The sequence below is a fragment of the Martes martes genome (assembly GCF_963455335.1).
Source record: "Martes martes genome assembly, chromosome: 18".
Lineage (NCBI taxonomy): Eukaryota > Metazoa > Chordata > Mammalia > Carnivora > Mustelidae > Martes > Martes martes.
Window position 1 is genome coordinate 27,872,322 of NC_137906.1, and position 27,335 is coordinate 27,899,656.

A 27,335-nucleotide genomic window follows, 5' to 3' on the forward strand; every position below is an offset into this window, starting at 1 on the left:
AAGGTGATGTGAGTATGTCCTGAAAAAGCCAGCACATACAGTTGTGCAGGCCACATACTGCACAACCCTAGTGGGGCACCATCAACATGATAGGTATGAGAGGTTTCTTTCTTTCTTTCTTTCTTTTTTTTAAAAAATATTTTATTTATTTATTTGACAGAGAGATCACAAGTAGGCAGAGAGGCAGCCAGAGAGAGAGGAGGAAGCAGGATCCCTGCTGAGCAGAGAGCCTGACATGGGGCTTGATCCCAGAACCCTGAGATCATGACCTGAGCTGAAGGCAGAGGCTTTAACCCACGGAGCCACTCAGGTGCCCTTTTTTTTTTTTTTTAAACAAAAGTTTTGTGGAAAGTGGCAGTGAAGTGTCCTGTTCTAACAGAATCAGTATATCATGATGATTTTTATGACGAATGGGACCCGTGTCTTAAGGAAGGACTGCCTTCTCTACTTTGCACAAAGATGCCATGGAACTGCTGGTGGCAGTGTCGTGTGTCTATGTATTCCACACACCCACCCTGCAGACCAGAGGGGCACCAGGGGCCTGCTATGACAGCAAGGACTAGTTCTCCACCTTCACCTGGATGTTTGGAGGACTACGTACTGGACCCGGCATGGCTCTGCCAAACCTTCCGCCAAAATTCAGCTTCCGTGTTGCTCCAAAGGCTAGAGCCAGCCCCCACCCTGCACGGGGACTTCTCCCCTACACAACTCACCTCAGCAGGAAGCAGGGTGTAGGAGTAAAACTGCTTCATCTTGGTCACCAGATCGTCTGTGGAGAAGGTCACGTACTCCACAAACTTCCGGTTCAGCAGGAACCAATCCGAGCCTCCATCCACAGCAATGCCCTCTGGGATTCGCCGGTCCCCCAGGCGCCACATGTGGGCGTCACACTCCAGGAAGAGCCGGTCCAGACCCTGCTTTCGGATGAACCTGGGAAAGACAGAGTCGCCCTTCAGCCCAAAGGTGCACAGAATCCAAATGAAATAGCACAATCAGGGCAATAAATGTATGTACTGGGCATTTGTGCCCCATTTGTACTGTATGCCAGGGATCGAGCCAGGGAGGGGCTCTGTATATAGTTTCTCCCTTGCTCTTCCGAAGTGAGACAGGTCACCATACCCCTATGAGGCGGGCACTGCCATTATGCCCATTTTACAGCTGAGGACCCCAAGGCTTAGAGCGTTCAGGGGATTTGCGCAGCACAAGAACAGTGCAACGACCATCTGCTTCCACCTTTGCAGAACTTTTGGAAATCACCTCTTCGTGCCATGAATGCCTGGGCAGTTGGGTGAACACAGCCTCTGGCTGCTCACCTCGGAATCATGCTCTTAAAGGCACACCTCAAAACAGGTAGGATTACAAGTCTCTCTGACAAACACCAAAGTTATGATCTACTAATGTGTGTGCTTTGGATTCACACATTAGATGCAGGATCACAGAAGATTTTCAAAAAACACTGCATTTATGATAACCACTGTGTTTCTTTTTTGGACACATGAGATAACACAGTCTCACAGTGGATCTAATAACTACCGTAATTTTGCAGAAGAGGTGAGCGTAAGTGACACTTAGAGGTATATGCACGACCCTAATGTGGTATGAAAATCTGTGACTCCTAATGGCTACTACTAATGCTGTTGTGGTGTGTTACCTCTATTTAGCTGGATTTTAATTAGAGTTCAGTGAAAACCAAGATAATTCCTTCCCAGCTGAAGTTATGAACTCTTGAATTCTCTCCATGAACCCCAGAGGAGTAACTCCTACTCTAGACTGTGTGTGTGTGTGTGTGTGTGTGTGTGTGTGTGTGTGTGCATGCGCGCGCATGTGTGTGAGCATGTGTGTATTTGGGATTTGCAATGCAGGCAGAGTAGAACTGGTACTTCCTATTTTGTAGATGCAGAAACCAAAGATCAAAGGGCTGGTAAAGCCAGAGGTGTTGGGAGCATGGGCAGAACTAGAACCAAGCCCTCTGGCGTGAACCCTCAGTTCCTTTGCTGTTACTGGGAACTGAACACCAACTGTGTGCCAGGCACCATGCTGGCCTGGTGTGAGGCAGGATGGACCAGAAAGAAGGATGTTCCTGCTCCTCAGGGGCTAGTTATCATTCTGGGAGCCTGCTCCCGAGAGTTCTCCTGACCCAGGGAGCTTGCTGCTTCTCCAGCTCACACAACAGAAGGTCAACCATTTTAATGTGTACAGTTCCATGGCATTTGTACGTTCATGATGCTGGGTTATGTAGTTTCAAAATATTTCAGCACCCCCCCCCCCCAAACCGTACAAGGAGACCCTATAGCCATAAGCAGTCACTGTCCCCATCCCTCTGCCTTCTGGCCTCTGGAAACCACTGATCTGCTCTCTGCATTCATGGGTTTACTTATGCTGGACAGTTCATAGAGAGTCAGGCAGACGATATGGGGCCTGTTTGTATTTGCCCTCCTCCCCCAACGTAATGCTTTCAAGACTACATCCCAAGTTTTCGTCTACCCAGTGTCTACTCCTCAGTTTTCTGGGAGGCACATCTTGGTCATTCCACAGACAGTCACCTATCTCCGACTCTCGGCTGGCTTGGACTGGCGCGCTATGCCCAGCACCAGGGGTGGTGACGTGACCAGGCTGGTCAGTGAGGGCTCTCCATCTGCCCAGCTGCCGTAACTGGTTCAGGGATGGGTGAGGAACTCAAGTTAAGTCTGACATCGGGCTCCTGGATTTTTGCTGGATCTACCAGGGAGGAGGATGGCATTTTTGCTGGGAGAATGTCAGTCTAGTGCTGCTGGCAGCCATCCTGTCACCATGAGTATAAAGCTGTTTGTCAGTGGAAGTAATACAGAAACAGGGAGAGGGAAGGAAGCGGGGGGAGAGGGAGAGTGAAATAGGGAGGGGGGAGGAGTAGGAGGAGAGGAGCGGGGAGAGAGAGAGGGATTAAGTCTTAGCGACTTGGCCTGAGACCCTGGATCCCACTATGCGTGACTCACCACTAGACTCATCAGTAATGTGTTTAGGGCACATGGAGTTGGGATTCTGTCACTTGAAGTTGAAAAAGTCCTAATACATTCCTGAACAATTTAAACTTTTATCACTACCAGGATGGATATGAATGTTGTCAGGCCCCAGAGAGAGCAGGCAGCCAGGCTGTGGCACCGTAAGACCTCTCTTCCACTAAGCCAGTCCGCATCCCTTGTCACGTGTCTACAGGCCTTTGCACCTCCGTGGCAGACCTCATCACTGTCTTCAGATGGAAGTTACCAGTCTCCCCCTAGGTAGACTCTGCTCTCATTAGAACTGACCTTGGATTCCTCCTTTCTGCTTTCTTCACAGTTCCTAGGACAGTGCAAGGCAGTAACTCAGGAAAGGTCTATTTTTTTTTAAAGCCCCATCTTATTTCTTTGAGAGGCAGAGAGAGAGAGAGAGAGAGAGAGAGCGAGTGCGAGCAAGCAGGGGGAGGATCAGGGAGAGGGAGAGAGCCAATCCCAAGCAGACTCCATGCTGAGCAAGGAGCCCAGCACAGGGCGTGATCCCATGACCCTGAGATCACGGCCAGAGCCGAAATCAAGAGCTAACACTTAACCAACGGAGCCACCCAGGCACCCCTCAGAAAGATCTATCATGATGCCGCGCAGCAGGGTCCAAGAGCTGAGACAGCCGCACTGTGCTGGACATGCTGAACTCTACAGAGAATCCCTCCAGCTGGGCCTCCCCAAATCCACTGACAGCCCCTGGAGGGAACCCTGTGAACCCTCACTAATAAATCCACAGCCCCAGCACTTTCTTCTACACAAGCGGGGGGACCTGCCCCAGACACTGGCCACTCACTGAGTATGATGATGTAAAACACTGAATTCTTAACAGAAATGACAACAGTGTCATAGTAGCGTTGATGATGGCAAACACACCGAGTTCTGTTGAGAAGTGTTTTTCACCTACGCTGGGGCATGGCTCTACCAGTAACCAGCTGAGTGACTCTGGGAAGCCACGTCCTTGAGTCTTGGCTTCCCCCTTGGTAAAATGACAAAGTTGGGCTAGGTCTCGACTGCAGCCTAAAATACGTGCAGGGGTCAGAGCAATAATGGAAGCATCTGAGGCGGACTGAGTGTAGGACCAGAGGGGAGGTAGAGTCAACAAAGGAGAGAAAGCATTTTTTTTTAAAAGCACTTAAATTCTTTAAAAAAGAAAAAAAAAAAGGTATTTCTGGCTAAATAAAACAGAGCTCTAGCCTGAATCCAGCTCATGGGCCACCACATATAATAACCACGGGGTTGGGTCACTCTTGGGCATTTTCCAGTTGTGACACTCTCTAAGTCACTCTGTTCTACCCAGGAAGAGGTTCTACCTAAGTCACTCTGTTCTACCCGGGACCCAGAGAAGGCCGATGACTGCTCTGAGGACGCAAGCCAACCAGAGGACCCAGGTATCCAAAGATGGTGGTCTGGTTCTCTCCCCAGCATGGGTTTCCAAGCGTAAAATCCAAGCTGGTCGCAAAGCCATGTTCTCTCTGGGAGTGACCTGTTGGAGGTTTTCGATATGCTTACTGTCCCATTCCACTGACACAAAACTCGGCTCTGAAACGAGTCCATTAAAGGAAGCCCCTGAGTTTAGTAAAAGAAAAATCCTACCTCAGCTCCAGCTGATGCTAATTATAATGTCCAATCGCAGACATTTAACCATGCTTAAGACTTCAAATTTTAGATAACTTCCATCAGAACTTACATGGTAACCAAGACTACTAACCCACAGAGAGAAAGAAAAGAAATATGGGTGTGAGGACATGCAAAACTTTTCTGTCCACAGACCAGCCTTTTAATTTCGAGTTCCATTATGTGGGAGAATAGTACCGTCTTGCAATTTTAATGTGATGTCCCACCCCATAATATCCAAATACAATATTTATGCAGTAATCTCCAAAATGAAATATTCATGGGGTGGGAGATTGGTTGCTGTATTTACTGCATTTGAAAATGGATAAGCTGCAAGTACATGCTTTGGTTAACTATGAGTAAATAGAGACAAACAACCCCTCCGGTCTCGGTTCCAGGGTTGAGAGGGGGTCTGGACTAGGAGGACTGGCCGAGGCCAAGAGTCTGGGCATCTAGCAGGGGAAAGGAATTCGCTGCTTGGGCAGGGATCTGCATTTTTGTTTCCTGCCCTGTGCATGTGGCCGGACACCAAGGTAAGTGGGCGCGCTTGGGTGTGTCTTTTCATAAATGCTGGCTTAGCGGTCAAAGCTGTGTGGTTCTCACCTAAGGGGTGTGGTGCAGATTTACTCGAGCACTGGGCCCAATACACAGAGGGTAACTGATGCCACTTCCCTCTCTAGTTTCAGCTCCAGATGACATGGTCATGTGGAGGCGACAAGGTCAACTGAAGAGACACAGAGAGGATGTGGGTACTGAGGCTGCCTCTGCTTTCACAGACGAGATGTGGGGTTGCCTGGCCTCCCGGAATGCCAGTCTGCTCATCTAGAGGATGGGCTCCGTGACAGCTGTGCTGCCAACCTCTTGAATCAGCCGTGAAAGTGTGACACGTGAGGTTTACGAAGGTCTCTGCTAAGTGTTTAGGAAGCACTGTTCATCCCAGCCAGGGACTGACACGTCATCAGTTCCTTCTTACGGAGCGACAGCACCCTCCCCAGTCCCTCATGCCCCTGAGCACCCTTTCATGCTTTGGTTTTCTTCACAGCATTCGAAACTTTTATACGAGCTACTTATTTAGTTTACTGTCTCCTTACTGGATGTAAGCCCAAGGGGGCAGAGGGTACTTTTGTTTGCTTGTTTGTCTTGGCCTATTTTTGTTCATGGCTGTATCCTCGGTGCCTAGACTAGCACCTAGCATTCAGCTGGTGCTCTGTAAGTTTTTACTGAGCCAATGAATGAAGGGAAGAGTAACGGCCATGTCAGTTGTTCAATCAGGAAGTGGCAGCCCTTAGTTAACCACGTATCAGATTCTTCTAACACACCCTTGACAGACAGAGGAGCTGAACCACAAGAAGGTTAAGAGCATTCTCCAAAGTCACAAACTAGTGGTCCAGGATTCAAATCCAGGTGTGTCCGATGAATCCAATGCAAGCCTCTTGCATTCTTCCTCTGTCCCAGTTTGTCAGGGTCCCTACAAAAGCATTCAAGCAGAGGATGTGAGAACTTCTACCTCAAAAAGACGCTGTGCAGGAATCCAAAATCCGAGAGGAAAAGACTCATTGTTGGTCTTGGAGGAGGATTTCTGCCAGATCTCACAAGAACTTCAGTCTTCGGAACAGACTACCTAAGGAAAACAGAATTCCCTGCCCTTGTTTTTACCTCCTGGGCTTTCAGGGATAGGCGGTTTGACTTCCAGAGACTTCCTCTATTGTCACAACATGGAACGAAGTCATAACCATTGAGATGTCACAGGGACCAAGCTCTACTCAGCTAAGCATCAAAGGAAATCGGATGGAAGGGGACAAGGGTCCTGATTCTCAGCCACGTGTGAAGAGGTCAGTTAAGAAAGCTGCTGTAGCCTTTGAAACTGATCTCAGAAAAGGCAGACAATGAAGAAGTCTCAACTCACTTAATTCCCTGGCTACAATCTTGGCATATTCATTGAGTGTAGAATTATTCCAGAACTGTCTTGTCCTATAATGAGTTCGAAAAGGAAGAACTCTGCCCCTCAGATTTTACAGCGTGTTTGAGTAAGAAGGAATCTTAGCAATCAGCTAATATAATTAACTCTATAGACTGAAAAAAAAAAATCCAACGCACTGAGTGGATGTATGATTCAAAGTCATCCAAAGTCACATAGCCTAGGAATAAAATCTCCCTTTTTCTCTTTCCTGTCCAGTGATCTGTCACCGAATCCAGATTACTCCTTTGGCATAAATACAACCTAAGCGTCTTAGTTAAAAAATAAAGTCACGGAACAAAGCATGAAAACCCACAGTGCTCCATAAATGTTCACAGAGATGTTTAATATTTTTCCTTCATCAAGCCACAGATTTAAAATTTCCATCTCTCTCTCCTCTCTCCTGCAATTTGGTAGGCAGGCATGAGTAGAGGGAGCCTCCAGAGCTAAGAAGACACCTGTGGGTCCTGAAAAGCCACGATTCTTCAGCACCAAGGACAGAAGCCCAAAGCCTCACAATGAATTTCATCTCCCAAGATTTTGAAGATTCATTTCTTTTTACTTGGGGTGGAGCACCCCATCCTTAGATTATTTTAGTAACCAACGTCCATGGTTGTGGTAGTAGAGGTGACAAGTGTCGTGCCCATCTTTCTCATTCCGTCCAAGCAGCATTAATACATCATCTTCCCCTGCTGTGAGTCAGCAAGGATCTGGCTCACTGGGACCCAGTCTGGCAGCTTCAAGGGAGCCCCGCTGGCCATTTTCTCTCAGGTCCAGGGTGGGTTGTTGCCCCTTCCTGACCTGGGCTGGGGTCAACTGTCACATCTGGAATAACAGGGGGGCTCAGGCCATTCACTCATTCCGAAGCTCTAGACAGCATCTTGGACACGCTCAGTCTGTGTGTGGAGAATATAGTGGTGAGTAAGATGGGCATCATCCCTCTTCCAGGGGGAGAGAGAACATACAGACAGAATAACACCTACTGTTTACTGAGTACTTGCTACTTTCTAAACTCTGTTCTTCACACTGGATACATATTCTCCCGCTTAGTCTTTACCACAACCCTATGAGGGTTCATTTTACAAATTAAGGAATGGAGACACTAAGTAATTTCCCCAAAGCCATGCAGCTGGTTAGGCTGGGGAAGGGTGTGTGATTCTTAGCTAAGCCAACAGGCTCCGGACCCCACACTCGCAGCCCCCCAGCTATCATCCTGCTCTAATGACTGAGTAAGCAGACACCAAGAACCACAAAACACACTAACATCAAATTAGGTGTTTGCGATCAGTGCTCTACAGAGAGCAGGGACAGAACAGAGAGACAGGGATGTCATAAGCGAAGACTGTTGGGGAAGGCTTCACTGAGGAGGTGGCATTTAAGCTCCCCGTGAAGGATGAGAAGAATTGGTCATCTGAGGAGCTGTGGGGAAGAGCTTCTAAGGGACAGACAGAGCGTGTACAAGAGCCCAGTGAATGGAAAGATGCCAGGGAGGCTGGCTACAGGGACACAGTCAGCTCTGCCCACACATTCCAGCAGGGCCAGCCACGGGAGAGGCTGACTCTGACCTCATTGATGGAGGGAACATATTGTCTACCTGGACATGGTCGGAAGCTCCGCAGTGAATATGCTGAGGGAATGAGTGTGGTAGAGTGACCAGGAGTGAAGATGCCAGGGCCAGACTTCCCGGGTTCCGGTCTGCTTCCCCACTTGTGAGCCGGGTGTTGTTTAACCTACCTTGCCTCAATGTCCCCATCTGGAAAATGGGCCTGATAGGACCACATTTACATCATGGGCTCGTTTTGAGACTTGAGAGAAGTCATTTTTGTAAGACATTTAGGACGGTCCCTGGCCCCCAGGAAACAAACCCTTCCCATGTGACTCTCACTACTGCCTTATGTGAAAAAAGTAGGCTCAGGGGCCTCAATCCTGGGACCCTGACCAGACTTGGTGGCCCATGGTCTTCATGGTGGTTGGGGTCCCCAATCAGCTTGTATTGCCACAAATCTAAAGGTCCACTGAGGGCTAGCTTGTGTGCCACAATTTTTCACACAAACAATATTTATTGCCTCTGGTTCAGTTTATAAATGTAATGCATGTTTCCTTCATAGAACACGTGGAACAGAAAAAGCAAAGAAAAAAATAAAAAAATCAAACTCTACCTCTCCAAGATGACACCACCAACACACTTTTCTTCTAGTCTTTTGTCTACTTCGGATGTGTATTGTTTTGGAAAAAGAAAAGTTCCCAAGCTGACCTCAAAACCCATGTGGAGGCCAAAAAAGGAGATGCGTCCTGGGCTTTGTGCGGGTGCTGGTGCGATGCTAAGCTTTATTTTGACATGGCTTCTTTAATTGGATTAAATAAAGTGAACATGCAAACAGTGATAAACTCACTGGTTGGGTTGAAGAAAAGTGAAAGGGAAAGGCAATCTGCTTTCCCCATGGGAAATGAGGTATTAATTATCTCCTCCCATCAATCATAGTGTTACAAGACAGCTGGGGAGAGAGCCCATCTCTTGATAAGCAAGTTGGCACCAAAGGGCCTCCTGAGAGCAGATTTGCTTGCAGGAGGTTCCTGGCCAGGCTCTCGATGGATTTGCCAACTTTTGGCTAAACAGTTGCCTGTTTATACATTGAGGGACGTTTGGGTCTGAAGATTAGTTTAATGTCAGGGAGAAGGAGACGCTGAATCTGCTTAGCTGCCATTCTGATGCCCAGTGGTGGGGGTGCTGCTCAGAGCAGGTGGGGCACGGACCTGAGAACAGCAAGAAACTGGCTGACATCGTTTCTGACCTGGGGTCAGTACAGTCATACATTTCAGATGCTAATTGTTTCTGTAAGGATCCCAGAAAGTGCTTCGAAATGTTAATCATTTGTATTCCATTTTCAAGACTTTTCTCCATCATTACTGCAACCACAGTCCTCACCAAGTTAATACGCACAACTGTTCCCAGAGTTTATCCCTATAGCCAAACCATTTAATCCTTACAGTGATTCTGGCGAGGCTTGTCTTAGTAGCATCATTCCCATTTTACAGACGAGGAAATGGGCATACAGGTGATTGATGTGACCCAGTCAAGGTCACGTGCCGAGAGTCCAAGCCTGGATTCTTACCTGTGCGAGGTGCTTTATGTAACACCTACAGGAAAGCTCCCTTAATATGTATTTTTTTTTTAAGATTTTATTTATTTGACAGAGATCACAAGTAGGCAGAGAGGCAGGCAGGGCGGGGGGGGGGGGCGGGGGAAGCAGGCTCCCCGCTGAGCAGAGAGCCCGATGCGGGGTGAAGGCAGAGGCTTTAACCCACGGAGCCACCCAGGTGCCCCAATATTTTTATCTAAATCAGCTTTAAATAGCTTCACCTATTTTTTTAAGACTTAGTCTTTTTCTAAGTACGATGGCCATGAAATCACAAAATCAATTATATAAACATTTGTTGATATACTTAGGATCAATGCCTAACTTTCCCCAGAAGCCCGTGAAGAACGACCTGAAACCATCTCGCGTACCACTGGTGGACCATGAACACATGCTGGGATGCACCGACCCAGTGAAGCAGGGAAAGGACCTGCTCTTCCCTCCCCGAATCACGGAAACAGCACTTCTGCTTCAAGTCAGAGCTGTGCTCTTTCGTCTATGCCTCCACCAAGGGCCTAAAACTGCAGGTCCTCTCAGAGGCGCTCACGAGTCACGGCATGATAAAAACAACCCAGGGCTTGAAAGTCAGGGTGAACCAGGTTCCAATGCCAGCCCTGCTGCCCGCCAGCCGTGGAACCTTGAGCCCGCGGAAACCACCCTCCACGCTGCAGCTGTACTCATCTCTGAGACGGAGCGCACCTTCCGCGTGAGGCTGGAATGAGACACCGCAGTGGACACAGCCTGGCTGGGGGCCTTCCCGGGGTCAGTGAGGCTCCTCAGTCCTCCACCATCCCGACCTCCCTGATCAGATGATATAAAGATGAGCAAACAGAGGCACGGAGAGGCAAAGCCATTTGCGGGAGTCCGACGGCCGACACGATGACAGAGGCGGCATCTCAACACAGGTGCCGAGTCTCCAGCAGGCAAGTGCTTAGCCCTGCACCGCACTGCATCCCTGGGCTCAGCATGGGGGTCCTGGGGACCTCAGTTCAGGCGGGGAGCTAGATGGACCCAGGCAGGAAATCCTATTCTGGCTGATGGAAAAGATTTTCCCTTTCTGTCCCCTGTCAGGGGCTGCCCCAGCCCCAGGCTGCAGACATTTGGGAAACATCTCACGTGTCCCCTGAGCAGAATCCAGGAGTTCTGGGGGGCATCTGGTAGGACCTGCCCACTGAGGCTCACGGCGCACTCCAGAGCACCTGCTTCCGCTCACCCTGCAGCGACTCGCTGGGAAAACATGAACCGAGCTGCCTGTCTTCCCCTGTATCTGGTTAGTTTATTTTTTGGAGGAAAGCAAGGAGAAACAGTGAACACAACACTCCCCTTCATTTAATTACAGGAACAGTCAGGACCAATTTGGCAGCTATTAAAATATTAGTTTGCCTTTATGCCATCTCTTCGCAGCTGGAGCTGGGAATCCAAATTGGCTGCCAAGGGCTGGAGATGGGGACAGAAGGTCAGCACTGCTATTAGGAAACACGTGGAATTAAACACCGAGGCACCCCGTGGCCTATTTCATGTCTCACTGCTTGCTTTGGCCTCTCCACATCGTTTGGTCTTTCAAACTCTTTGCCTTTGTCACGATGTCTTTTACAAGGGTGGGTCCGGGAGTGGAGAGCATCCGAACCGGAAGGGCCTCTGGAGACCACCTTGTTCATCCCCTTTGGTTTTCAAAGGGAGAAAATGGAAGCCCAGAGTAGCAGAGTGGCTGCCTCGAGGCCACCCAGCGTCCGGGAGGAAGGCAGGCCCAGCGCACAGATAGGCTGCATCATATAGGGGTCATGACCTTGGGCTCTGGGGACACCCTCCCCACCACAGGTTTGAGTCCCAGCCCTGCCCTGAGTGGGTTTAAGCGAGTTACTTAACCTCTCTGTTTCCTCATCTGTAAAACGAGGCTAGTAAGTTGCAAAGGGTCACCATCTGGAGCCAGAAAAATCAAACCAACACAAAGGAAACAAGAACTAAAAGAAGGTAAGGAGGTTGTCACAAAGTACAAATGTCCAGTTGTAAAATAAATATGTCCCAGGGATGTGACAGTCAGTAATACTGTATTGCGTATTTGAAAGTGGCTGAGAGAGTAGATCTGAGACCTTCTCATCACAAGGAAAAGCTGGAACCATGTGCAGTGACGGACGGTAACTAGACTTACGGTGATTATTTTGCAACATATACAAATAACGAATCGTTATGTCTTCCACCTGGAGCTAATCCAATGTTATGTCAATTACATCCCAATTAAAGAAGACAAGAAGATTCCTGCTATTGAACTATTTGGCTATTAGATGTGTCTATTTTTTCTTTAACCCTCTCCAGGAATAACAGTAAATAATTAAACAGCCAAAAACAAACAAACAACCCACAAAAGGAGAGGAAAGGGAAAGAACTAAAGGAGTCTGGCCTTGAGGGAGGGTCATCTGAACTGCCTGATTCAGCCCTACCTGAAGTCAGACACCAACGTCCTCCTTCCATTAACGTCCTCCTTCCATTAATGTCCTTTACTTGCTTAGCCTAGATTCAGCTGGGTTTCGGTTATCTGCCACCCAGAGTCCTTTGTGACACACCACCCGCTCAGGGACTGGAGCTAAGCCATGGCCAGCTCTGTGCCCTGGGGAGGCGACGACAGAGCATGCGCTGTGGCTAGGCTGGCTCACGCAGCAGGTGAGGCCCCAGCTGACGGAGAGGAGGGGGGGGCAGATGATGGCTCATTTTACTACGAAATTAATACTCAATTACTGCCCTTCATTCATCTCAGTGAGAGAAAACCAGCCAAGGGCTCATTCACGGGCAGCGGAACTTGTGAGCGTTTCTGTTCAGAGAGCCTTGGGTTTTAGGGTTTCAGGAGGACGTGCGATCCACATCCTAGCCTGAACCTTTACCTAGTCCTATGCCAGTGGGGTACCTGTCAACCACCCATGCACGTCACCTAGACCGGACATAGTCCCACATCCAGAGGCTCGGCTTTAGCCCCAGCACCAACTGCTTATCTCTTCCACCAGCAATATTTTCATCCTCAGCTCATCATGGCCTGACATCACCATCATCACGCGGCATTTACTACGTGCTGGATGCTTTAGATGCAGCATCCACTGAATCCTCTCAAACCTTCGGGGGTAGGTCTAGTAATATTTCCATTATACAGGTAAGGGAACAGGCTCAGAGAGGTTAAGTCACCCGCCTAATCCAACACAGCTAGGACAGGACAGAGCAGGACTCCAGTCCAGGACGTACAACCTCAAAGCTCATGAGTTTTAACCTCTGTGCTATGCCCAGTCCCAAGCACAGGGCCTGGAAATCTTGGAGAGAGAATAAATACGGACGAGGATGCATAATAACACTAGGGCAGACATAATTCAGACCCAAGGCCATCAAATTACAACAGGCTCCTCTCTCATGATGCGACTTTGCACCAAACGCGTATTACAAGGTTACGTGGCGGGGAAGAAGAGTCTTCATTCTCCCATAGAGAATGGGCCTAGACACCGACATCTGGGCCAGTTTGGGTAACACCTGCTTGGAATCTTTCTCAGCTCCGCCTTGCTCTGCCTGGGCTCTGGGGCCAGAGAACCAGGTTCAAATTCTGGCGTTTAGCAGTTGTGTAACTTTGGCAAGATCATTTAGACTCCCAAAGACCCCCTTTCTTCTCCTGACAGATGGGGATAGTAATTCTTACTTTGCACGGAATGGATGTAAGAATGAAACTGGATCCCCTAGAAGGGGTCAGTGGAGTGGGGGCACTTGTCAGGAACACAACGCCCAGGGGCTACAATTCTTGAGTCTACCACAGGCCTCGCTACCCTTCTTGGTGGAACATACTCATCTGGGCTGATTTAGAGAGCACCCTCAAGTCGGGTTCCTTCTAAATGTAAAAAAAATTCAGGCTGTCAGTAGGATAGGAACAATCTAACAGCTGGATGAAATCAAAGAATTTCGGAAATGACAAAATGAAGGATTCGGGGTTACATCTGGAGAGCTCAGGAGACAGAGCTCACTGCTTGCTGCTTGTCCCTCCCCTGCTGCCTGCCGCGGGTAACTGGGTGAAGGGCGTTCCGGAGGCAGCCAACGCACGCCTCCATCAGGCCTGGCAGAGAAGACCCAAAGCACAGATCGCAAACCGGCCGGCCAGAGGGGGCCAGGTAGGGAAGGGGGACAGGTGAGGACCGCAGCGACCTGGAGGACAAAGGCTTTGTCTATGACCCCGTGAGAGCCTCCCAGTGGGAAAACTCAGGCCCAGAGTGAGCAGACCCCAGGATCTTTTAAGAGGAACTGAAATCTGGATTGCATGGGAAACTTGGCTATTTTTACATGGGGCTATTCACTTTCAAATGAAGCAAAACAAAACAAAACCAACACGAGGCCCAAACAAAACACAGGAATGCGCTCAAATTATCCCATGCGCTGGCAGGTTATGGTCTGAGTTCAATGCTAGCAAAAAACCTCCCTCCCAACCTCACTCCCAGAGTGATCCTGGGCTGGGCTTTGTTAATGAACCTGGGGACGGGGAGACCGAGCCTGTGATCTGCCCTACAGGGGGCGCTCGAGACTGACTCCCTTCTAGCGGACCTCCGGCCAGAGACACAGACGTGGCTCAAAGCCGTTAGGCTTCACTCATAGGTGAGTGAGGTGCAGTGGATTCAGTTGGGGCTTCTGGGGCCTTGAACCTCTGCCCGTGTCCTAGGCGGCAAGGGTGAGCCACTCGCACAGACAGAGAGAGGAAGTCAGGATAGTTGAGCTCAACTCCATGCTGGCGAGAGACTCTTTCTCCCTATGAAGTAAATTCTACGAGAAAGAGGTTTTTTGTCTTGTTCACCTCTGGAAGGCTGCCTGACACGTGGTGGCACGGGGCAAGTATTTGCTGAATGACTAGATGACCAGTGATGGCCGCGCATCTTTGACCCAATGAACTGAGGCCATCACTTAAACTCTGGGCCTCAGTCTTCCCACCAATAAAGTAGAGAGTAATAATGGCTGCCCTATTTACCTCAAAGGATGAGGTCCTTTGACCTCATGAGATAACGGACTGAGGAAAGTACTCCAAAAAAAAAGGTGTAAAGGCCTATCATGCGAGGAGATGCACTTACTATTATCCCTGTCCTTGGCTAATGTGGGAGACCATCTCAGATCCTATGTGAAAGGGGCAGGGGCCCTCTGAGCCATGCCTCTCTCCCACTATCTACTTTCCTCTGGCTGTACCAAACCAGGAAGGAAGCCCCAAACGATCACTCAGATTTTCATTTCCATTTTGCACAAGGGTGTGTTGGGGGTAAGATGTACTACCTTGCGTTGTCCCGGCCGTGTGACTTCAGGAAATTCATATCTCGGTATCGGGAGAGAAATGCCACCAGTTGGTCATTTGTCCTGTGGAAACAAACCAAGAGGAAGGTCAGAGTCCTCCGGAGACCGTGGACTTACTGCACTACATTTAAAAGGACTACTACTGTATTTGTATCCTACATGTTCCATATCCTGTGAACTCTCTGAGGGTAAGCATCGTGCCCCAACTGTTTTAGAATCTCTAGTGCCCAGCACTGGGCTTGGCAAACATGAAGACATCGGTGTGTGGTGCAATGCCAGATACTTAACAACCTCAGGGCCTTTGCACCTGCTGTGCCTGGGAAATTCAGTCTTTTCTCTTTCCAGATCTGGCTTGCTGTTGTCATCCGGGTCTCCTTCCAAATGTCACCTCTTCAGAGAGGCTTTTTCTGGCCACCCAACCTAAAGCAGCATCTACCTTCCCCACCTTCACCTTTATCACAACCTTCTGTGTCTATTACTAAGTGTTAAATTGGCTTATATTATGATGTAAGCTCCATGACGGCAGAGCCTAGTGGAATTTGCTCCTCCCCGGCACACAGTAGGAGCTACAGTAGGGTTGTTGAATGAATGATACCAAGTCCTTGATACCCACTGGGCTACCGACTGAGAGAGCTTTGAAAAATATGAAGTGTGATCCAAACAGATGACGTCGTTCCCAGCATTGTTATCCCAAATTTATCGCCATCAATCTCAGCACAGGCAGTGTAGTCACAGCTAATCAGCTTGTGCATACAGCTGTGACAGTATTTTAAAAGGCAGTCACACGGGTCTCCATCTGCCAGAAATGCAGTCGTCTCTTCTGCTGAATAAACCCAAACAGGTAAACGGTGCTGAAGTGACAGCTCCTTTACCATCAGGGCTCTCTGCTCAGGGATTTTTACTTAAGAAGGAAAGGGTTAACCATTGTTTCAAAGTGGGAGACAGGGTGGAGGCGATGGAAAGGAAGGATGTTCCTGGGAACAGAATGGAGGGCCACCAGACCTCTGGGAGGCAGGTGGGTGCCTCGGAGAGCAATGCCTGGGCTCTCGAAGCCGAAAGGTCTGGAGACAGATCCCAGCTCCACTCCTGACCCAGCTGTGTGTCCAAGGGTGAGTAATTTAACCTCCTTCTCTGAACTCCCCTGACCGCCCAGCAGATAGCAGGCTCTCTGCACATACAGCGTACGGATAACTGGGCACACTGAAAGGGCATATAGTAGGTGTACAATAAACCCAAGGGCTCAGCTCCTTCCGCCTCCCGCCATCTGGTCTGAGCGGCCCCCGCCCGGCACACCGCCTTCATTTCCCTGCAACTCCTGGCAGCCGCGCCACAACCAGCCCTGTTCTGTGACTGGATGACTCATGTTGACCAACTCCTAATTCCAGCAGAGGGGGCACTGAGCGGTTAAGAGACGCTGCAGTGATAACGAGCACCGCCGATGTCCCATCCTGCCAGTGAGATGAACCCCGACTCACAGCCAGCCGTTCCAGCAGCGGCTGGGAAACCCCAGTACACCCCGGTGTGTACCTGGTACACACGCAGCAAGCCAAGCCCCACGGGGGCACACAGGGGTGAATCCCAGGGACGCAGACAAAAGGCTAACCCCACGTGTCTGCAAAATGATGGGTCTCCTGTGTGGACAACCGTGCCCACAAGCTGCCAGGGAAAGCCCACGAGCCTCCTACCAAGTTACAGGCAGCTGTGGGCAGAGCCCCTCTTGAAGTTGCTGGGAGAGGTGGGAATGAGCTCAGTCCATACAAAAAAAAGAAAGAAAGAAAGAAAGAAAGAAAGAAAGAAAGAAAGAAAGAAAGAAAGAAAGAAAGAAAGAAAGAAAACGATGTCTTTTTCCAAACCGTGAAGAGACCCGCTCCCTTGCCAGGGCTTAGCGGTTCCTATTTACCAAACCCCTCGCCACTCCGCGACAGTTCATTATTGTCGTCCTGATGAATACGGGGACAAGTTAACCTCTGAATGGGTCCCTGGCAGCAGGAATAATAAATAGGGCCTCTCAGCGGTCTCAGGGGGAGGATTGGAGGGGCCAGGCGGTGGCTCCCGGGCCCTTGCGCAAAGCCTCAGGCCTCCCAGGGTCAGTGGCCGCGGCTCCATTTGGCAACCCCAGAAAGCTCCTTTCAGGGCCCTGAGCTGGGGCCATTTTCACATTTACTGCTTCACCGAGCCCCCATCTGACGGGGATGAATAGGCATTTAGCGAATTTACTTAGCGATGCTTCCACATGAAATCGTCTCAAAAGATGACATCTTGGGGGGGGGGGCGCCCAGGGAGGGGGTTGCAGATTCCAGGCCCGGACCTGGGCAGAAGGCTGCCTTTCAAAGCAAGGCACTGTGTGCCTCGTTTGGACGGACTGGCGGGGCGAGGGGATCCCTGAGTCCCCCTCTCATCCCCCTCCCTGGGGGCCCCCAGCCCCCTCCCTCTCCCTCTCCCTCAGAGTAGAATACCTGATTGGCATGCTAAAACCCGTCTCCCCAGCCGTTCTTCAAGGGGGCGTGCGATTCGGCTGGGGCCCACGTTTTCTTATTGCTGCTTTCGGAGGCCTGTCTGTAATAGCCTACATAATACTTAGTTCTCCTTGGATAATGAACAGTTTGTGATCTGCTGACATTTTACCCAATACCAGCGCCCCCCTCCCCCATCCATTTCTCACTCCTCCTTTCTGGTGGAGTCATTTGCCGAGTGACTCCCACGGCTTGTCATCTCCACCTTTTGTGGAAATCATTAGAAGACACGTTTTCCTGTCCACGCCCATTCCTCGGATTCAGGATGGTGACTCTGGGCCCATCACTGGCAGCCTTCAGAGCCACTGGGATGTCTTCGCGGAAGTACATAAATAAGTAAATGTCAAAATAAATGATGTATTTTGATAAGGAAGAGATTTATTTCAATAAAAAAGTTGCTGTCATATAAATAAACTTATTGGAACCCTGTCAAAATCTCTGTTGGAATCAAACAACAAAAGAACCTATAAAAACTCTCGAACCATGACCATTTACAAAATGCCCACCGTGCCTGAGACCCTGGGGCTGACTTTTGCCACATTTTATTGCATCTCAATATTCACCGAGACTCTCTGAGATGTGAGTTTCATTCCCATTTTGCAGATGGGCGACTGAGGCTCAGAGAAGCCACTGCTTAGCCAAGTGCAGAACCAGGGTCACAACCTGGTTCCAAATGTCAAAGCCCATCTCGCCCTTCGCTACTAGACTGCTTCCGTAACGGAGTGAGGGAGTGAATGAATGCGTGAGGGAACGAATGACTGAAGGAGCTCCATCCCCTGTGGAGGTGCTCCAAGGCCTCCCCAGTCAGAGCCTGATCTTGGGACGAGCAGCAACAGCCCACTGCTGTTGCAGCAGCACCTCAGGCTCCACCCAAGACCGATGGCGTCAAAATCGGCTTTCTAACGAGATTCCCGGGGGTGCGAGTGCCCTTCAAAGTTTAAGAAGCGCTGCTTTTAGTGAGGCGTGAATATGGTGGTTAATTCTCTTCCCCTTTCCTTCTTCATCTTCTCCCCAAGGCCTGTTCCTGAAAGCCCAGACTTGCAGCCAGTTACTTTCATCTCGGTAAGCCTCAGGTGTTGGGATTATGCAATAAAGTAATGCACCAAAGACCTGGGCAGTAGCACCGGCCATACAGTAAGCCCTTGATAAATGTTAGCTGTTAGTTCACGGTATTATTACCATCCTGAATATCAGAAGCTGAAGACATTTCGAGCAGGAGACAGGAGTATAATGACCCAACCAGCTTTGAACTTGGAAAGCTTTCTGGGTGTAAGACCCAGGGGATGTCCCTGCTGAGCGTGGCTGGGGAAATGCCCCAGAGAAGGGACTCGTCCAAGGTCTCCCTGCTGGTGTCAGCGTTAGGGTGGCTCACAGAGGACCACCTAAACATCGAGCGTGTCTAAGATGTGTCACGGCCCTGGGCATGAGGACACCCAGGACGAGGGTGGCATGGTTCAGCTCTCAGGTCCTTCTAGTCCCCGGGAGCCCAGTTGTAGCCGTGCGGGTCTGCCGGCCACGTGGGGCAGCGCGAGGAGGGGATGGGGCCAGCCCAGCCTCTACCTGGAGAAAGCACGCACAGAACCAGCTGAACTGCTCTATGTCCCTCCTGCCCGCCAGGCTATAGTCCAGAACCCCTCTGTCTGATAGCGCGAAGAGTCTGGCAGAGGTGCTCGTGATCACTGCCAAGGCAAAAGTGAAGCACAAGAGCTTTTGTGAATGTCAGGAGTGAGGGTTTAATGGCTCTGGGTATGTGCAGAACCCACAGGGCCCTGGATCGAGCCCTGGTGGATGCACTGGGTGGGCCACGGGAGGGGTAAACACGTGTGCGAGCGGCAGCGGACGGAGAACTAGGGCTCTGGGCCGGGAGGGGTGGGAGGGTGAAGGCACCGTCCGTCTGAGCACGGGGCATACGGACTTCCCCAGCTTCTTCCCCCTAGCGTCTCATCTGCACAGTTGTTTCATAGGTACGTTCCATTTAAACAGTACTTTAGCTCTGCCCTGTGCAACCATATTTGTAGTACCTGATGTACCTTTCTCCAATCTTAAATTGCAGTAAAATACACAGAACATCAAATTGGCCGTCTTAACCATTTTTGAGCGCACAGCTCAGGCGTCTGAAGTACATTCGTACTGTTCTGCGAGCATCACCACCATCTACCTGCGGAACGCTTTTCATCTCGTGAAACTGAATGTCTGACATCCGGAAACAGGAACTCCCCATGTCCCCGTGGCTCCCAGCCCCAGCCCCTGGGAACCAGCATTCTACGTCCTGTCTCTGTGAACAAGTTCACAGAGGAGTCAAACTCCAGGAACCTCGTGCAAGTGGGACCCTAGGGTGTTTGTCAATGGTATGACAATCCATGTCATACCAAGTGTCAGAATTTTCCTTTTTGAGGCTGAGTCATTCTGATATACCATTTATAGGTCTTTTTCCTGGGACACGTGAGCAGCCATAATGACTGCGTGTCTTTGTACCTTCTAAAGCACCTGGGCCACCAGGGGGATATGGAGAGTGGCCAACCGTCCTGGCTGGGTGTCCGGGACACAGATGTTTTAGTTTTAAAATCAGATGGTCCCGGGCAAACCAAAATGAGAAGGTGGCATCTGGGTCTGTTGACAGCTGTGGGATGACAGGAGTGAGGTCATATTTGGTACCCCCCGCCTTTTTCTTAAAGAAGATTAAAAAAATTTTTTTTCATTTGATAGAAAGAGCACAAAGAAGGGGAGCGGGACAGAGAGCAGCAGACCCTCTGCTGAACAAGGAGCCTGATGAGGGGCTTGATCTCAGGACCCCAGGATCATGACCGGAGCCAAAGGCAGACACTTAATCAAGGGAGCCACCCAGGCGCCCCATACTCTGTCCTTTCATGAGGAGCCCAAGCATCCAGAAAGTGATGATGGTGGGGTTGGGGGCAATATAACCCTTTCCTGTGCTTCTGAAGTTCATGGTCCCCAGCTTCGTGCGCAGCAAGACAGATAAGAGCAAGAACAGGACAATAGCATCTGGTAGTGCAGGTCAACGACAGGGGCCCTGTCCTCAGCACCTGTTAACCCACTCAGTCCTTGTGACAATCCTATGAAGCAGATGCTCTAATACCCACATTCATTTTTATTACGTAAATGGGAACGTACATGTCCGTGGCTTGCGATCAAGCCCACTCAGCTGCCTCACCAGCACGTACAAGTAGACTTCATCCTTCTAATGCTGACACGGAATCCCACGGAATGGACAGAGCCAAGCCCCTGGTGATGGACATCTAGGGTGTTTGGCCCCCCGCCCCCCCGCCCCTTACAGATACTGTGCCTATGAGGCCAGCATCCTTCCACATTTATCTTTCCGTATTTGGGTAGGATAGATTTTCGCAGGATTAAATTCCCAGGTGTGGAAGTGTTTATGCAAAGGGCGCTTTTTGGTCTCTCTTTGCTCTTAGAAAGACACACTGCACAGACTGAGGCTGCCCCCAGAGCCCAGGGTGGGGCTCCCAGCAGTGTGGGGAGGGAGAAGGAGATTGCAAAATGATGGATGGGGCCGCTGTCCTGGGAAGGCTGGTGCGCTTCTCGGGCAGGCTGGCCAGGCCTAGCAGGGTCCTTACGGCCTCCCTGTGGTAGCAACAACCAGCAGTACGCAAATGAGCCTCTGTCAAGCAGCAAGCGGTGTGTGTGTGTCGGGGGGGCGTGGTGGTGCCCAGAACTATCCAGTGCCCGGAGCAGCTGCTGCAGCTGGTGCCCATCTGTCCGTTAACAGCACAGGGATTTTCAACATGGGCACCTTGGACAATGCTTTTCAGGGCCTGGCAATAGTTGTGAGACGAGCAGGCATGGGGTCTAACTCTGTTCGTTCCTCCAGGACCTGATACACGGTAGATGTTTGGCAAATACTGACTGGCATTCCTAACAAATACCCGAGCACAGCACGGGCATGTAGGGCGCGTGGGTGTGGCGCCCGGCGCAGTGTCCGCCCCCCGGGAGGGGCTCCATCATTCCCTTGTCTCTCCATGCCTTTGCCCACCACCTCTCCACCAGATATGCTCTTGCCTGTATCTTTGAACTGGGGGACATGTGGGGTCACGAAGCCCATGAAGTAGGAGAAAAACAGTAACAACGGAGGAATCTTGCCTGTGCTGCCTACAAAGGGTTAAATGCCCCTCCCCATTTCATCAGACAATTACCCCATCAAGCAGAAACTTGCTGATACATGAATGAAGTAAGACACAAAGAGAGTCAAGGACTTGGCCAATGTCTTGCAGGGGAAACGGAGTGCTGACTCAGACCCGGGCACCCCAGGTCCAGAGCTAGGGCTCTGCAAACCTGTTCTTCTCGGGGCGGATCAGCTGTACGAGTCCACTCCATTTTCCTAGAACGAGAGCCACAAAACAAGCACTGGAAACGGAAATGACAGCCACTTACTGAGGCCTCCTACTTCCTTTCATCCGTGAACATGAGCTGCACGTAGACAAAGCCTCCTGTCCTGGGTCTGGGGCCTTTCTGCTCTGCTTGTCTAAAATCTGAGCCCTAGCCACTGGATTTCCTCTCACCCCATTCTCACTCACAAATGGATTCAGACCCATTTTTCAATATGGCTTATTTCTTTTTGGGTGTGTGAGGGGAGGTGGAGAGGGGACCCTGCCATCGCTCTGTTGGCCACCTCCCAAGAAGGTTGTGCTTGGACCTTATGGGTGTCTTCTTGTCTGCTAGTGCATCTCTCAGAAGGGCCAGAATTCCAGAACAGGAAGAAGACAGATCAAGTTCAGAATTCTCTAAAGAAGAGTCAAGAGCAAAAAAAAGCTTTGGAGACAAGAGAAGGAGAGTCCCTGATTTGAATACAGCCAAAGCTTGCAGCGAGACCCAGTTTTGTTAAGATACAGGAGAAAATGTATGGAAAAAGCTAGATACTGTAGTTCTTCCTGGACCCGATGGACAAAATTACAGCCACAGCTGGGCACCCAGGGAGAAGCGAACTGGACAAAATGTCGCTCCAGTTTTCGGACTGCATTCTAAGCTATCTTCTGGAAAGCAGCCATAGGATTTTTCCAGAACGTTAAGTCTGATCATATCTCTTCTCTATTTAATAATATCCTTTAGTAGCTCCCCACCACCTGCAAGACAATGTGTACAAAGTGGTTCTCGAGCTGGCCTGTTCACTCAATCTTTGGGGTTATGTGAAGTTTTCTAAACGTCCTGTGCTTCCTCATAACTGTGACTTGGAAAACTCTAATAAAACTTTGCTTTCCTGGAAACATGGTTTCTTACCTCTCTGATAGGTCAGGTGCCAGATACCTGGATCAGCGGTGAACAAGGCGGTTATGGTCCCTGTCCTCTAGAAGCACACAAGACAGCGGGGAAGGTGACCGATAGGGAGATTTTTGTGATATGGGGTGACGTGCCAGGTGAGATAGAGCACAGAGCCTCCCGGAGACACCGGGGAGCAGCTCTTCCCCTCCACAAAGGCAGGCAGGCAGGCAAACTGGGGAACCACCTGGCTAATAAAACTCAATCACTTTTGATTGGATTTATCCTTTTGTTACTGGTGGAAACGATGCAGAATTAAAACACGCTCATGGCATTTGCGGGAACTGGCAAACCATTTCTCAAAGCCTCACCGCTTTCACGGAGCACTTGTAAGACACACATTTTTCATTTTAAACATACATAAGCCATTTTAAGAGGCAGTTTATCTGACGTTCCATCAGTGGGAACTCTTAAGGTGTCAGCCCTTCCTGCAGACAGCTGTAATGGAAAGGTAACTGACAAGAATCAGCACCGAGGCCATGCCTGATTCTGGGACACTGCTGCCATCGTGAATGGAGAGCTGCATTGCCATTCAGCCTCGTGTGTGTGAGCGCACGCGTGTGGAGTCTATCTGATTGTATTTTAATTTTCTGAAATCTGGTTGTCCTCAGATGCCACGAGACATCCCAAATGAGCAGAACATTTGGTTAACCAAATTCTGCATCCCGTTACAATGACTGATTACAGCCAGCTATTGGATTTGGTTTGGGCGGGGGTGGGGGGTTGGGGAGCAGAACAAGAGGAGGCCTGCTTTGGATGACAGAGAAAGACTGAATCTTAAAAGTAGAGGTGATTTAAGCAAGAAAGCCACATCTTTGCTACAATGAGCACTGCATTCAGAGATTTCCCCCTGCTCTTTGCCACTTTGTTTCTATTTGATGTTAAGCAATTTCCCAGAGGGGCCTGAACCTTTACTTTCTAATCTGCAAAACGGGGATAAAAATGGTATCTGAGTTGCCTGTGTGTTGTGAGCACTCAGCAGGAAGTTCCCATACCCTCTGCTTAGAAACGCCAGAGGAAAAGCATGCCCACCACCTGCCACGCCTCTATCCTTTCATCCTACACGCCTACGCGCCTAGCACTACTCTCAGCTCAACTTTCCCTCTGTGTGTAAGGCTGAGAAGAGATTTTTATTTTCACCATTCCACATTCCCTTGGGTTTGTGCAAAGGAGGGCTCTGGCCTCCAGTAACAATGTATCTATTCCAGTCTCACCAGATGGGTGTCCCTAACGCACCAACAATCAACATATGGGTATGTGGAATGGTTAAAATAATGAGACCTGAGACCAGAGAGTTGTAGGTTCAAGTCCTGGTTCTACCATTTACTAGCTGTGTGGCCTCCGACAGGTGATTTCTGCCATCTGGAGCTCATTTTCCTCATCTTTAAAGCTGAGGATGACAATGCCTACTTCATCGGGTCGCTGCGAGGACTAAGTGAAGCGAGAGGATATCCAGCACTGCCTGCAACTGAAAACTCCAGGCTCACAGGGCTGCTGGTACTAGGAGTGGGAGGAATGGTGGGCAGAGGAAAGCAACAGATACACAGAGCTGGCCCACAGAATGCTACAATGTTAGCTTTTGTTCCTAGTGCTTTTCTAATCATTTTTACTTCTCCAGGACTAGGTTCTATATTCGGCAGGGGGTAGGATGTTATAAAGATCTTTGTCCCCTAGAACTTCAGGGTCAGGTTGGTTCTGACGGCCTGAGGACAGCACTGAGCTCGAAGGACAGCTGACTGTCGCTGATCGCCTTGGCAGCCTGCCAGGTTCACTAGCCTGTCTGTGCTGGAACAAGGTCAAAATGCACTGTGACACAGAAGGGAAGCCACACACTCCTCCGTGGAAAAACAAACGTGGAGCCACGCCATAGCTGCCTCTGCAAACCTCAAGGGGACACAGATTCTTGGCTTAAGAGACTAGAAAATGAGGACATTCTGCATTTAGTATATATTGTCCCTGCAGATTCTAAGCCTGTTTGTTTATTTCAGAGGGTTGATGAGAAATTATACAAAACATCAGGCTGTTCAAACAGACGACACAGGCTCTGAGGTAGTAATCCTCAGAACCAGAAAACTTGTGACATGTTCTAGAAGAGAAGTTATTGTATAGATCACTGGTTCTCCAACTGTGTCTGGGGCAGCCCCAGGTTCCACTGGGTGGCTCACTTGGGACTTCGCCAGAGAGGAGACAGTGTCCCCTACTTTCCACATCAGGTGAAGTTTCAACTGGGCGTAAAAAATTTAGTAGCTTGACAATCAAAGTTCAAACGTGATGAAAGGAGATAACCAATTCAGATTCCTATTTTGCTGGGGTGGGGAGGGCAGAGGATAGCATAGGACCAACGCTCTGTAGAAGGACTAGCTGAGCTCTGCTCTCATCAGGCTGTCTGACCTTGGGCAGGAACCCTCTCATGGAGCATCGCTCTTCACTTCTGAGGAATGGGCACCATCATGACAGGCCACATTCTGTAGAGCTGTCCTGAAGATAAAGAGAACGATGCGTGGAGGCTGAGCCCTGAGCACAGGGGCCCGGTTGGAGTCAGGGTAGCTATTTGCCGTGTTACTGCTGGGGCTGTGAATTTCATTTCCTTTCTCACTCCCTCCCTCCCTGCCTTTCTCCCTCCCTCTCTTCCTCCCTTTTCCTTCTTTACATTTTTGAGCATCTCTTAAGTGCCCCAAATCGTGTTGAGTTCTGAAGCTAGACACGAATTCAGCTTTTTAAACCACTGGTATCACTTTGAGTTGCATGGACCTGTTTCAACGGGGGTAATTTGGTTTTATCTGACTGTACACGGGCTCAGGCTGCCGGCTTTTTGGGTAAAGGTCATTCGTTTATAGGTATTCCTCAAGCATCTGCTCAGAGGTAATACCTCGCTCCTTCTCCCCTTGTCTTCCTATAGTCACTGATGGAGTGTTTCTTTTTTTTTTTTTTTTTTAAGATTTTATTTATTTATTTGACAGAGAGAGATCACAAGTAGGCAGAGAGGCAGGCAGAGAGAGAGGGGAAAGCAGGCTCCCTGCCAAGCAGAGAGCCCGATGCGGGACTCGGTCCCAGGACCCTGAGATCATGACCTGAGCTGAAGGCAGAGGCTTAACCCACTGAGCCACCCAGGCGCCCTGATGAAGTGTTTCTTAAGAAAAAAGAATTTAATTGCATCTGGGACTATTCTGAACACCCACTCACATAGGTGTTGCTACGAGTGCACTGATCACTGATAACATACTTTGCAGCGCTGGTCCTTCAGTATTTACATGGTTGGGACTGTAAAAGAGGATTATGTTATAAATTCTAAAACAGGACGCTTTCCAGATAGGAGCAGATCTGCTTTGTTCCCATCACTATATTCTCATTCAGTCAGTCAGCAAATATTAATGTTAGACCTCCTACATGTCAGGTACTGTTCTAGGTCCTGGAGAACAGTGATGACTGAGAAGCAAATCTCTGTGAGAACGGATCCCTGGTGACTCGAGGAATCCACTCTATGTCTTGGATTAGCTTCTCTACTATGCATTATGAATGGTACTAGTTTTGTAGCATCCTTAAGGGAACCAAGGAAATAGTCATTCTGATTATTTTCTGTGTTCTGAGGTTCTTACGAGGAACCCCAGCTCAGAAAGGCTTGGCTAGCACAGTATCTGGCACCTAATAGTTGCTTACTATCTAGAGGGACAGATGTTGAATGGAATCCCAAAGGCTGTGCCAGGTTCCCAAAATGGAATTTACAAACGCACACAGAATCCCTCTCCTGCTAAGGGAGATGCATGGGCAGGTACCCATGTGTGACAGCCAGATGCAGGGACACTGCTCTGCATCAGGTGACCTGTGTACCTGAGCCTCAGTGGCCTTGTCTGAATGGGGCAGAGAACCCATGAGATCATGTGTGCGAAGGCTGCGCCCAGGGCCCAGCACACAGGAAGTGCTTGACTATCCCAGAGCTCTCGTAACTGATTCCCTCCGAGGGAAGGACAGGGATGGCTGGGTCCCCAGGCACCCCACATCGTGGCACAGACTCAACAGGTGTTTTCCGGGGGGTGGGGGGAGCCAAGCCCTTGGGATGCTGACACGGCCCAAGAGCTTGAGAACAAAGCCAAGCCCAACCTCTCTCTATGGTTGGTTCCCTTGCTGGCCCCCTAAGGGCTGGGGTCAGCCAAAAACAAGGAAACCCTCAGAAGCTGGAAGCCCTTTTGCCTACTTTATCTTTTTATTCTTTCTTCCTTTTTTCTGTTAGACAGTTGAACCGGAACTGCGTACGTTAAAAAGTCACCATAATACCCAGAAAAATTGAAAACAGGTGTTCAAACAAAAACTTCTGAATAAATATTCATAGCAGCACTATTCATAATGGGCAAAAGGAGGATATAATCCAAATGCCCACTGAGCAATGAACGGATAAACCAAATGTGGTACATCCATACAACGGGATATTATTCCGCCATACCACAGAGTGCGATAAGGACACCTGTCGCCACATGGACGGGCCTTGCGAACATCGTGCAAAATGAGACAAGCCAGGCAC

At 49.6% G+C, this 27,335-nt stretch overlaps 1 protein-coding gene across 1 annotated transcript in view; it reads right to left on the reverse strand.

Annotated features, from left to right (window-relative positions):
- Positions 1–27,335, reverse strand: part of XYLT1 (xylosyltransferase 1) — a gene marked incomplete at both ends in the record, with an annotated part of 127,308 nt that overhangs the window by 23,261 nt on the left and 76,712 nt on the right. The window contains 2 exons of the mRNA XM_080830451.1: positions 714–930; positions 15,000–15,080. Coding sequence (XP_080686577.1) covers positions 714–930; positions 15,000–15,080 — 298 coding nt within the window. The remainder of the gene's footprint in view (positions 1–713; positions 931–14,999; positions 15,081–27,335) is intronic.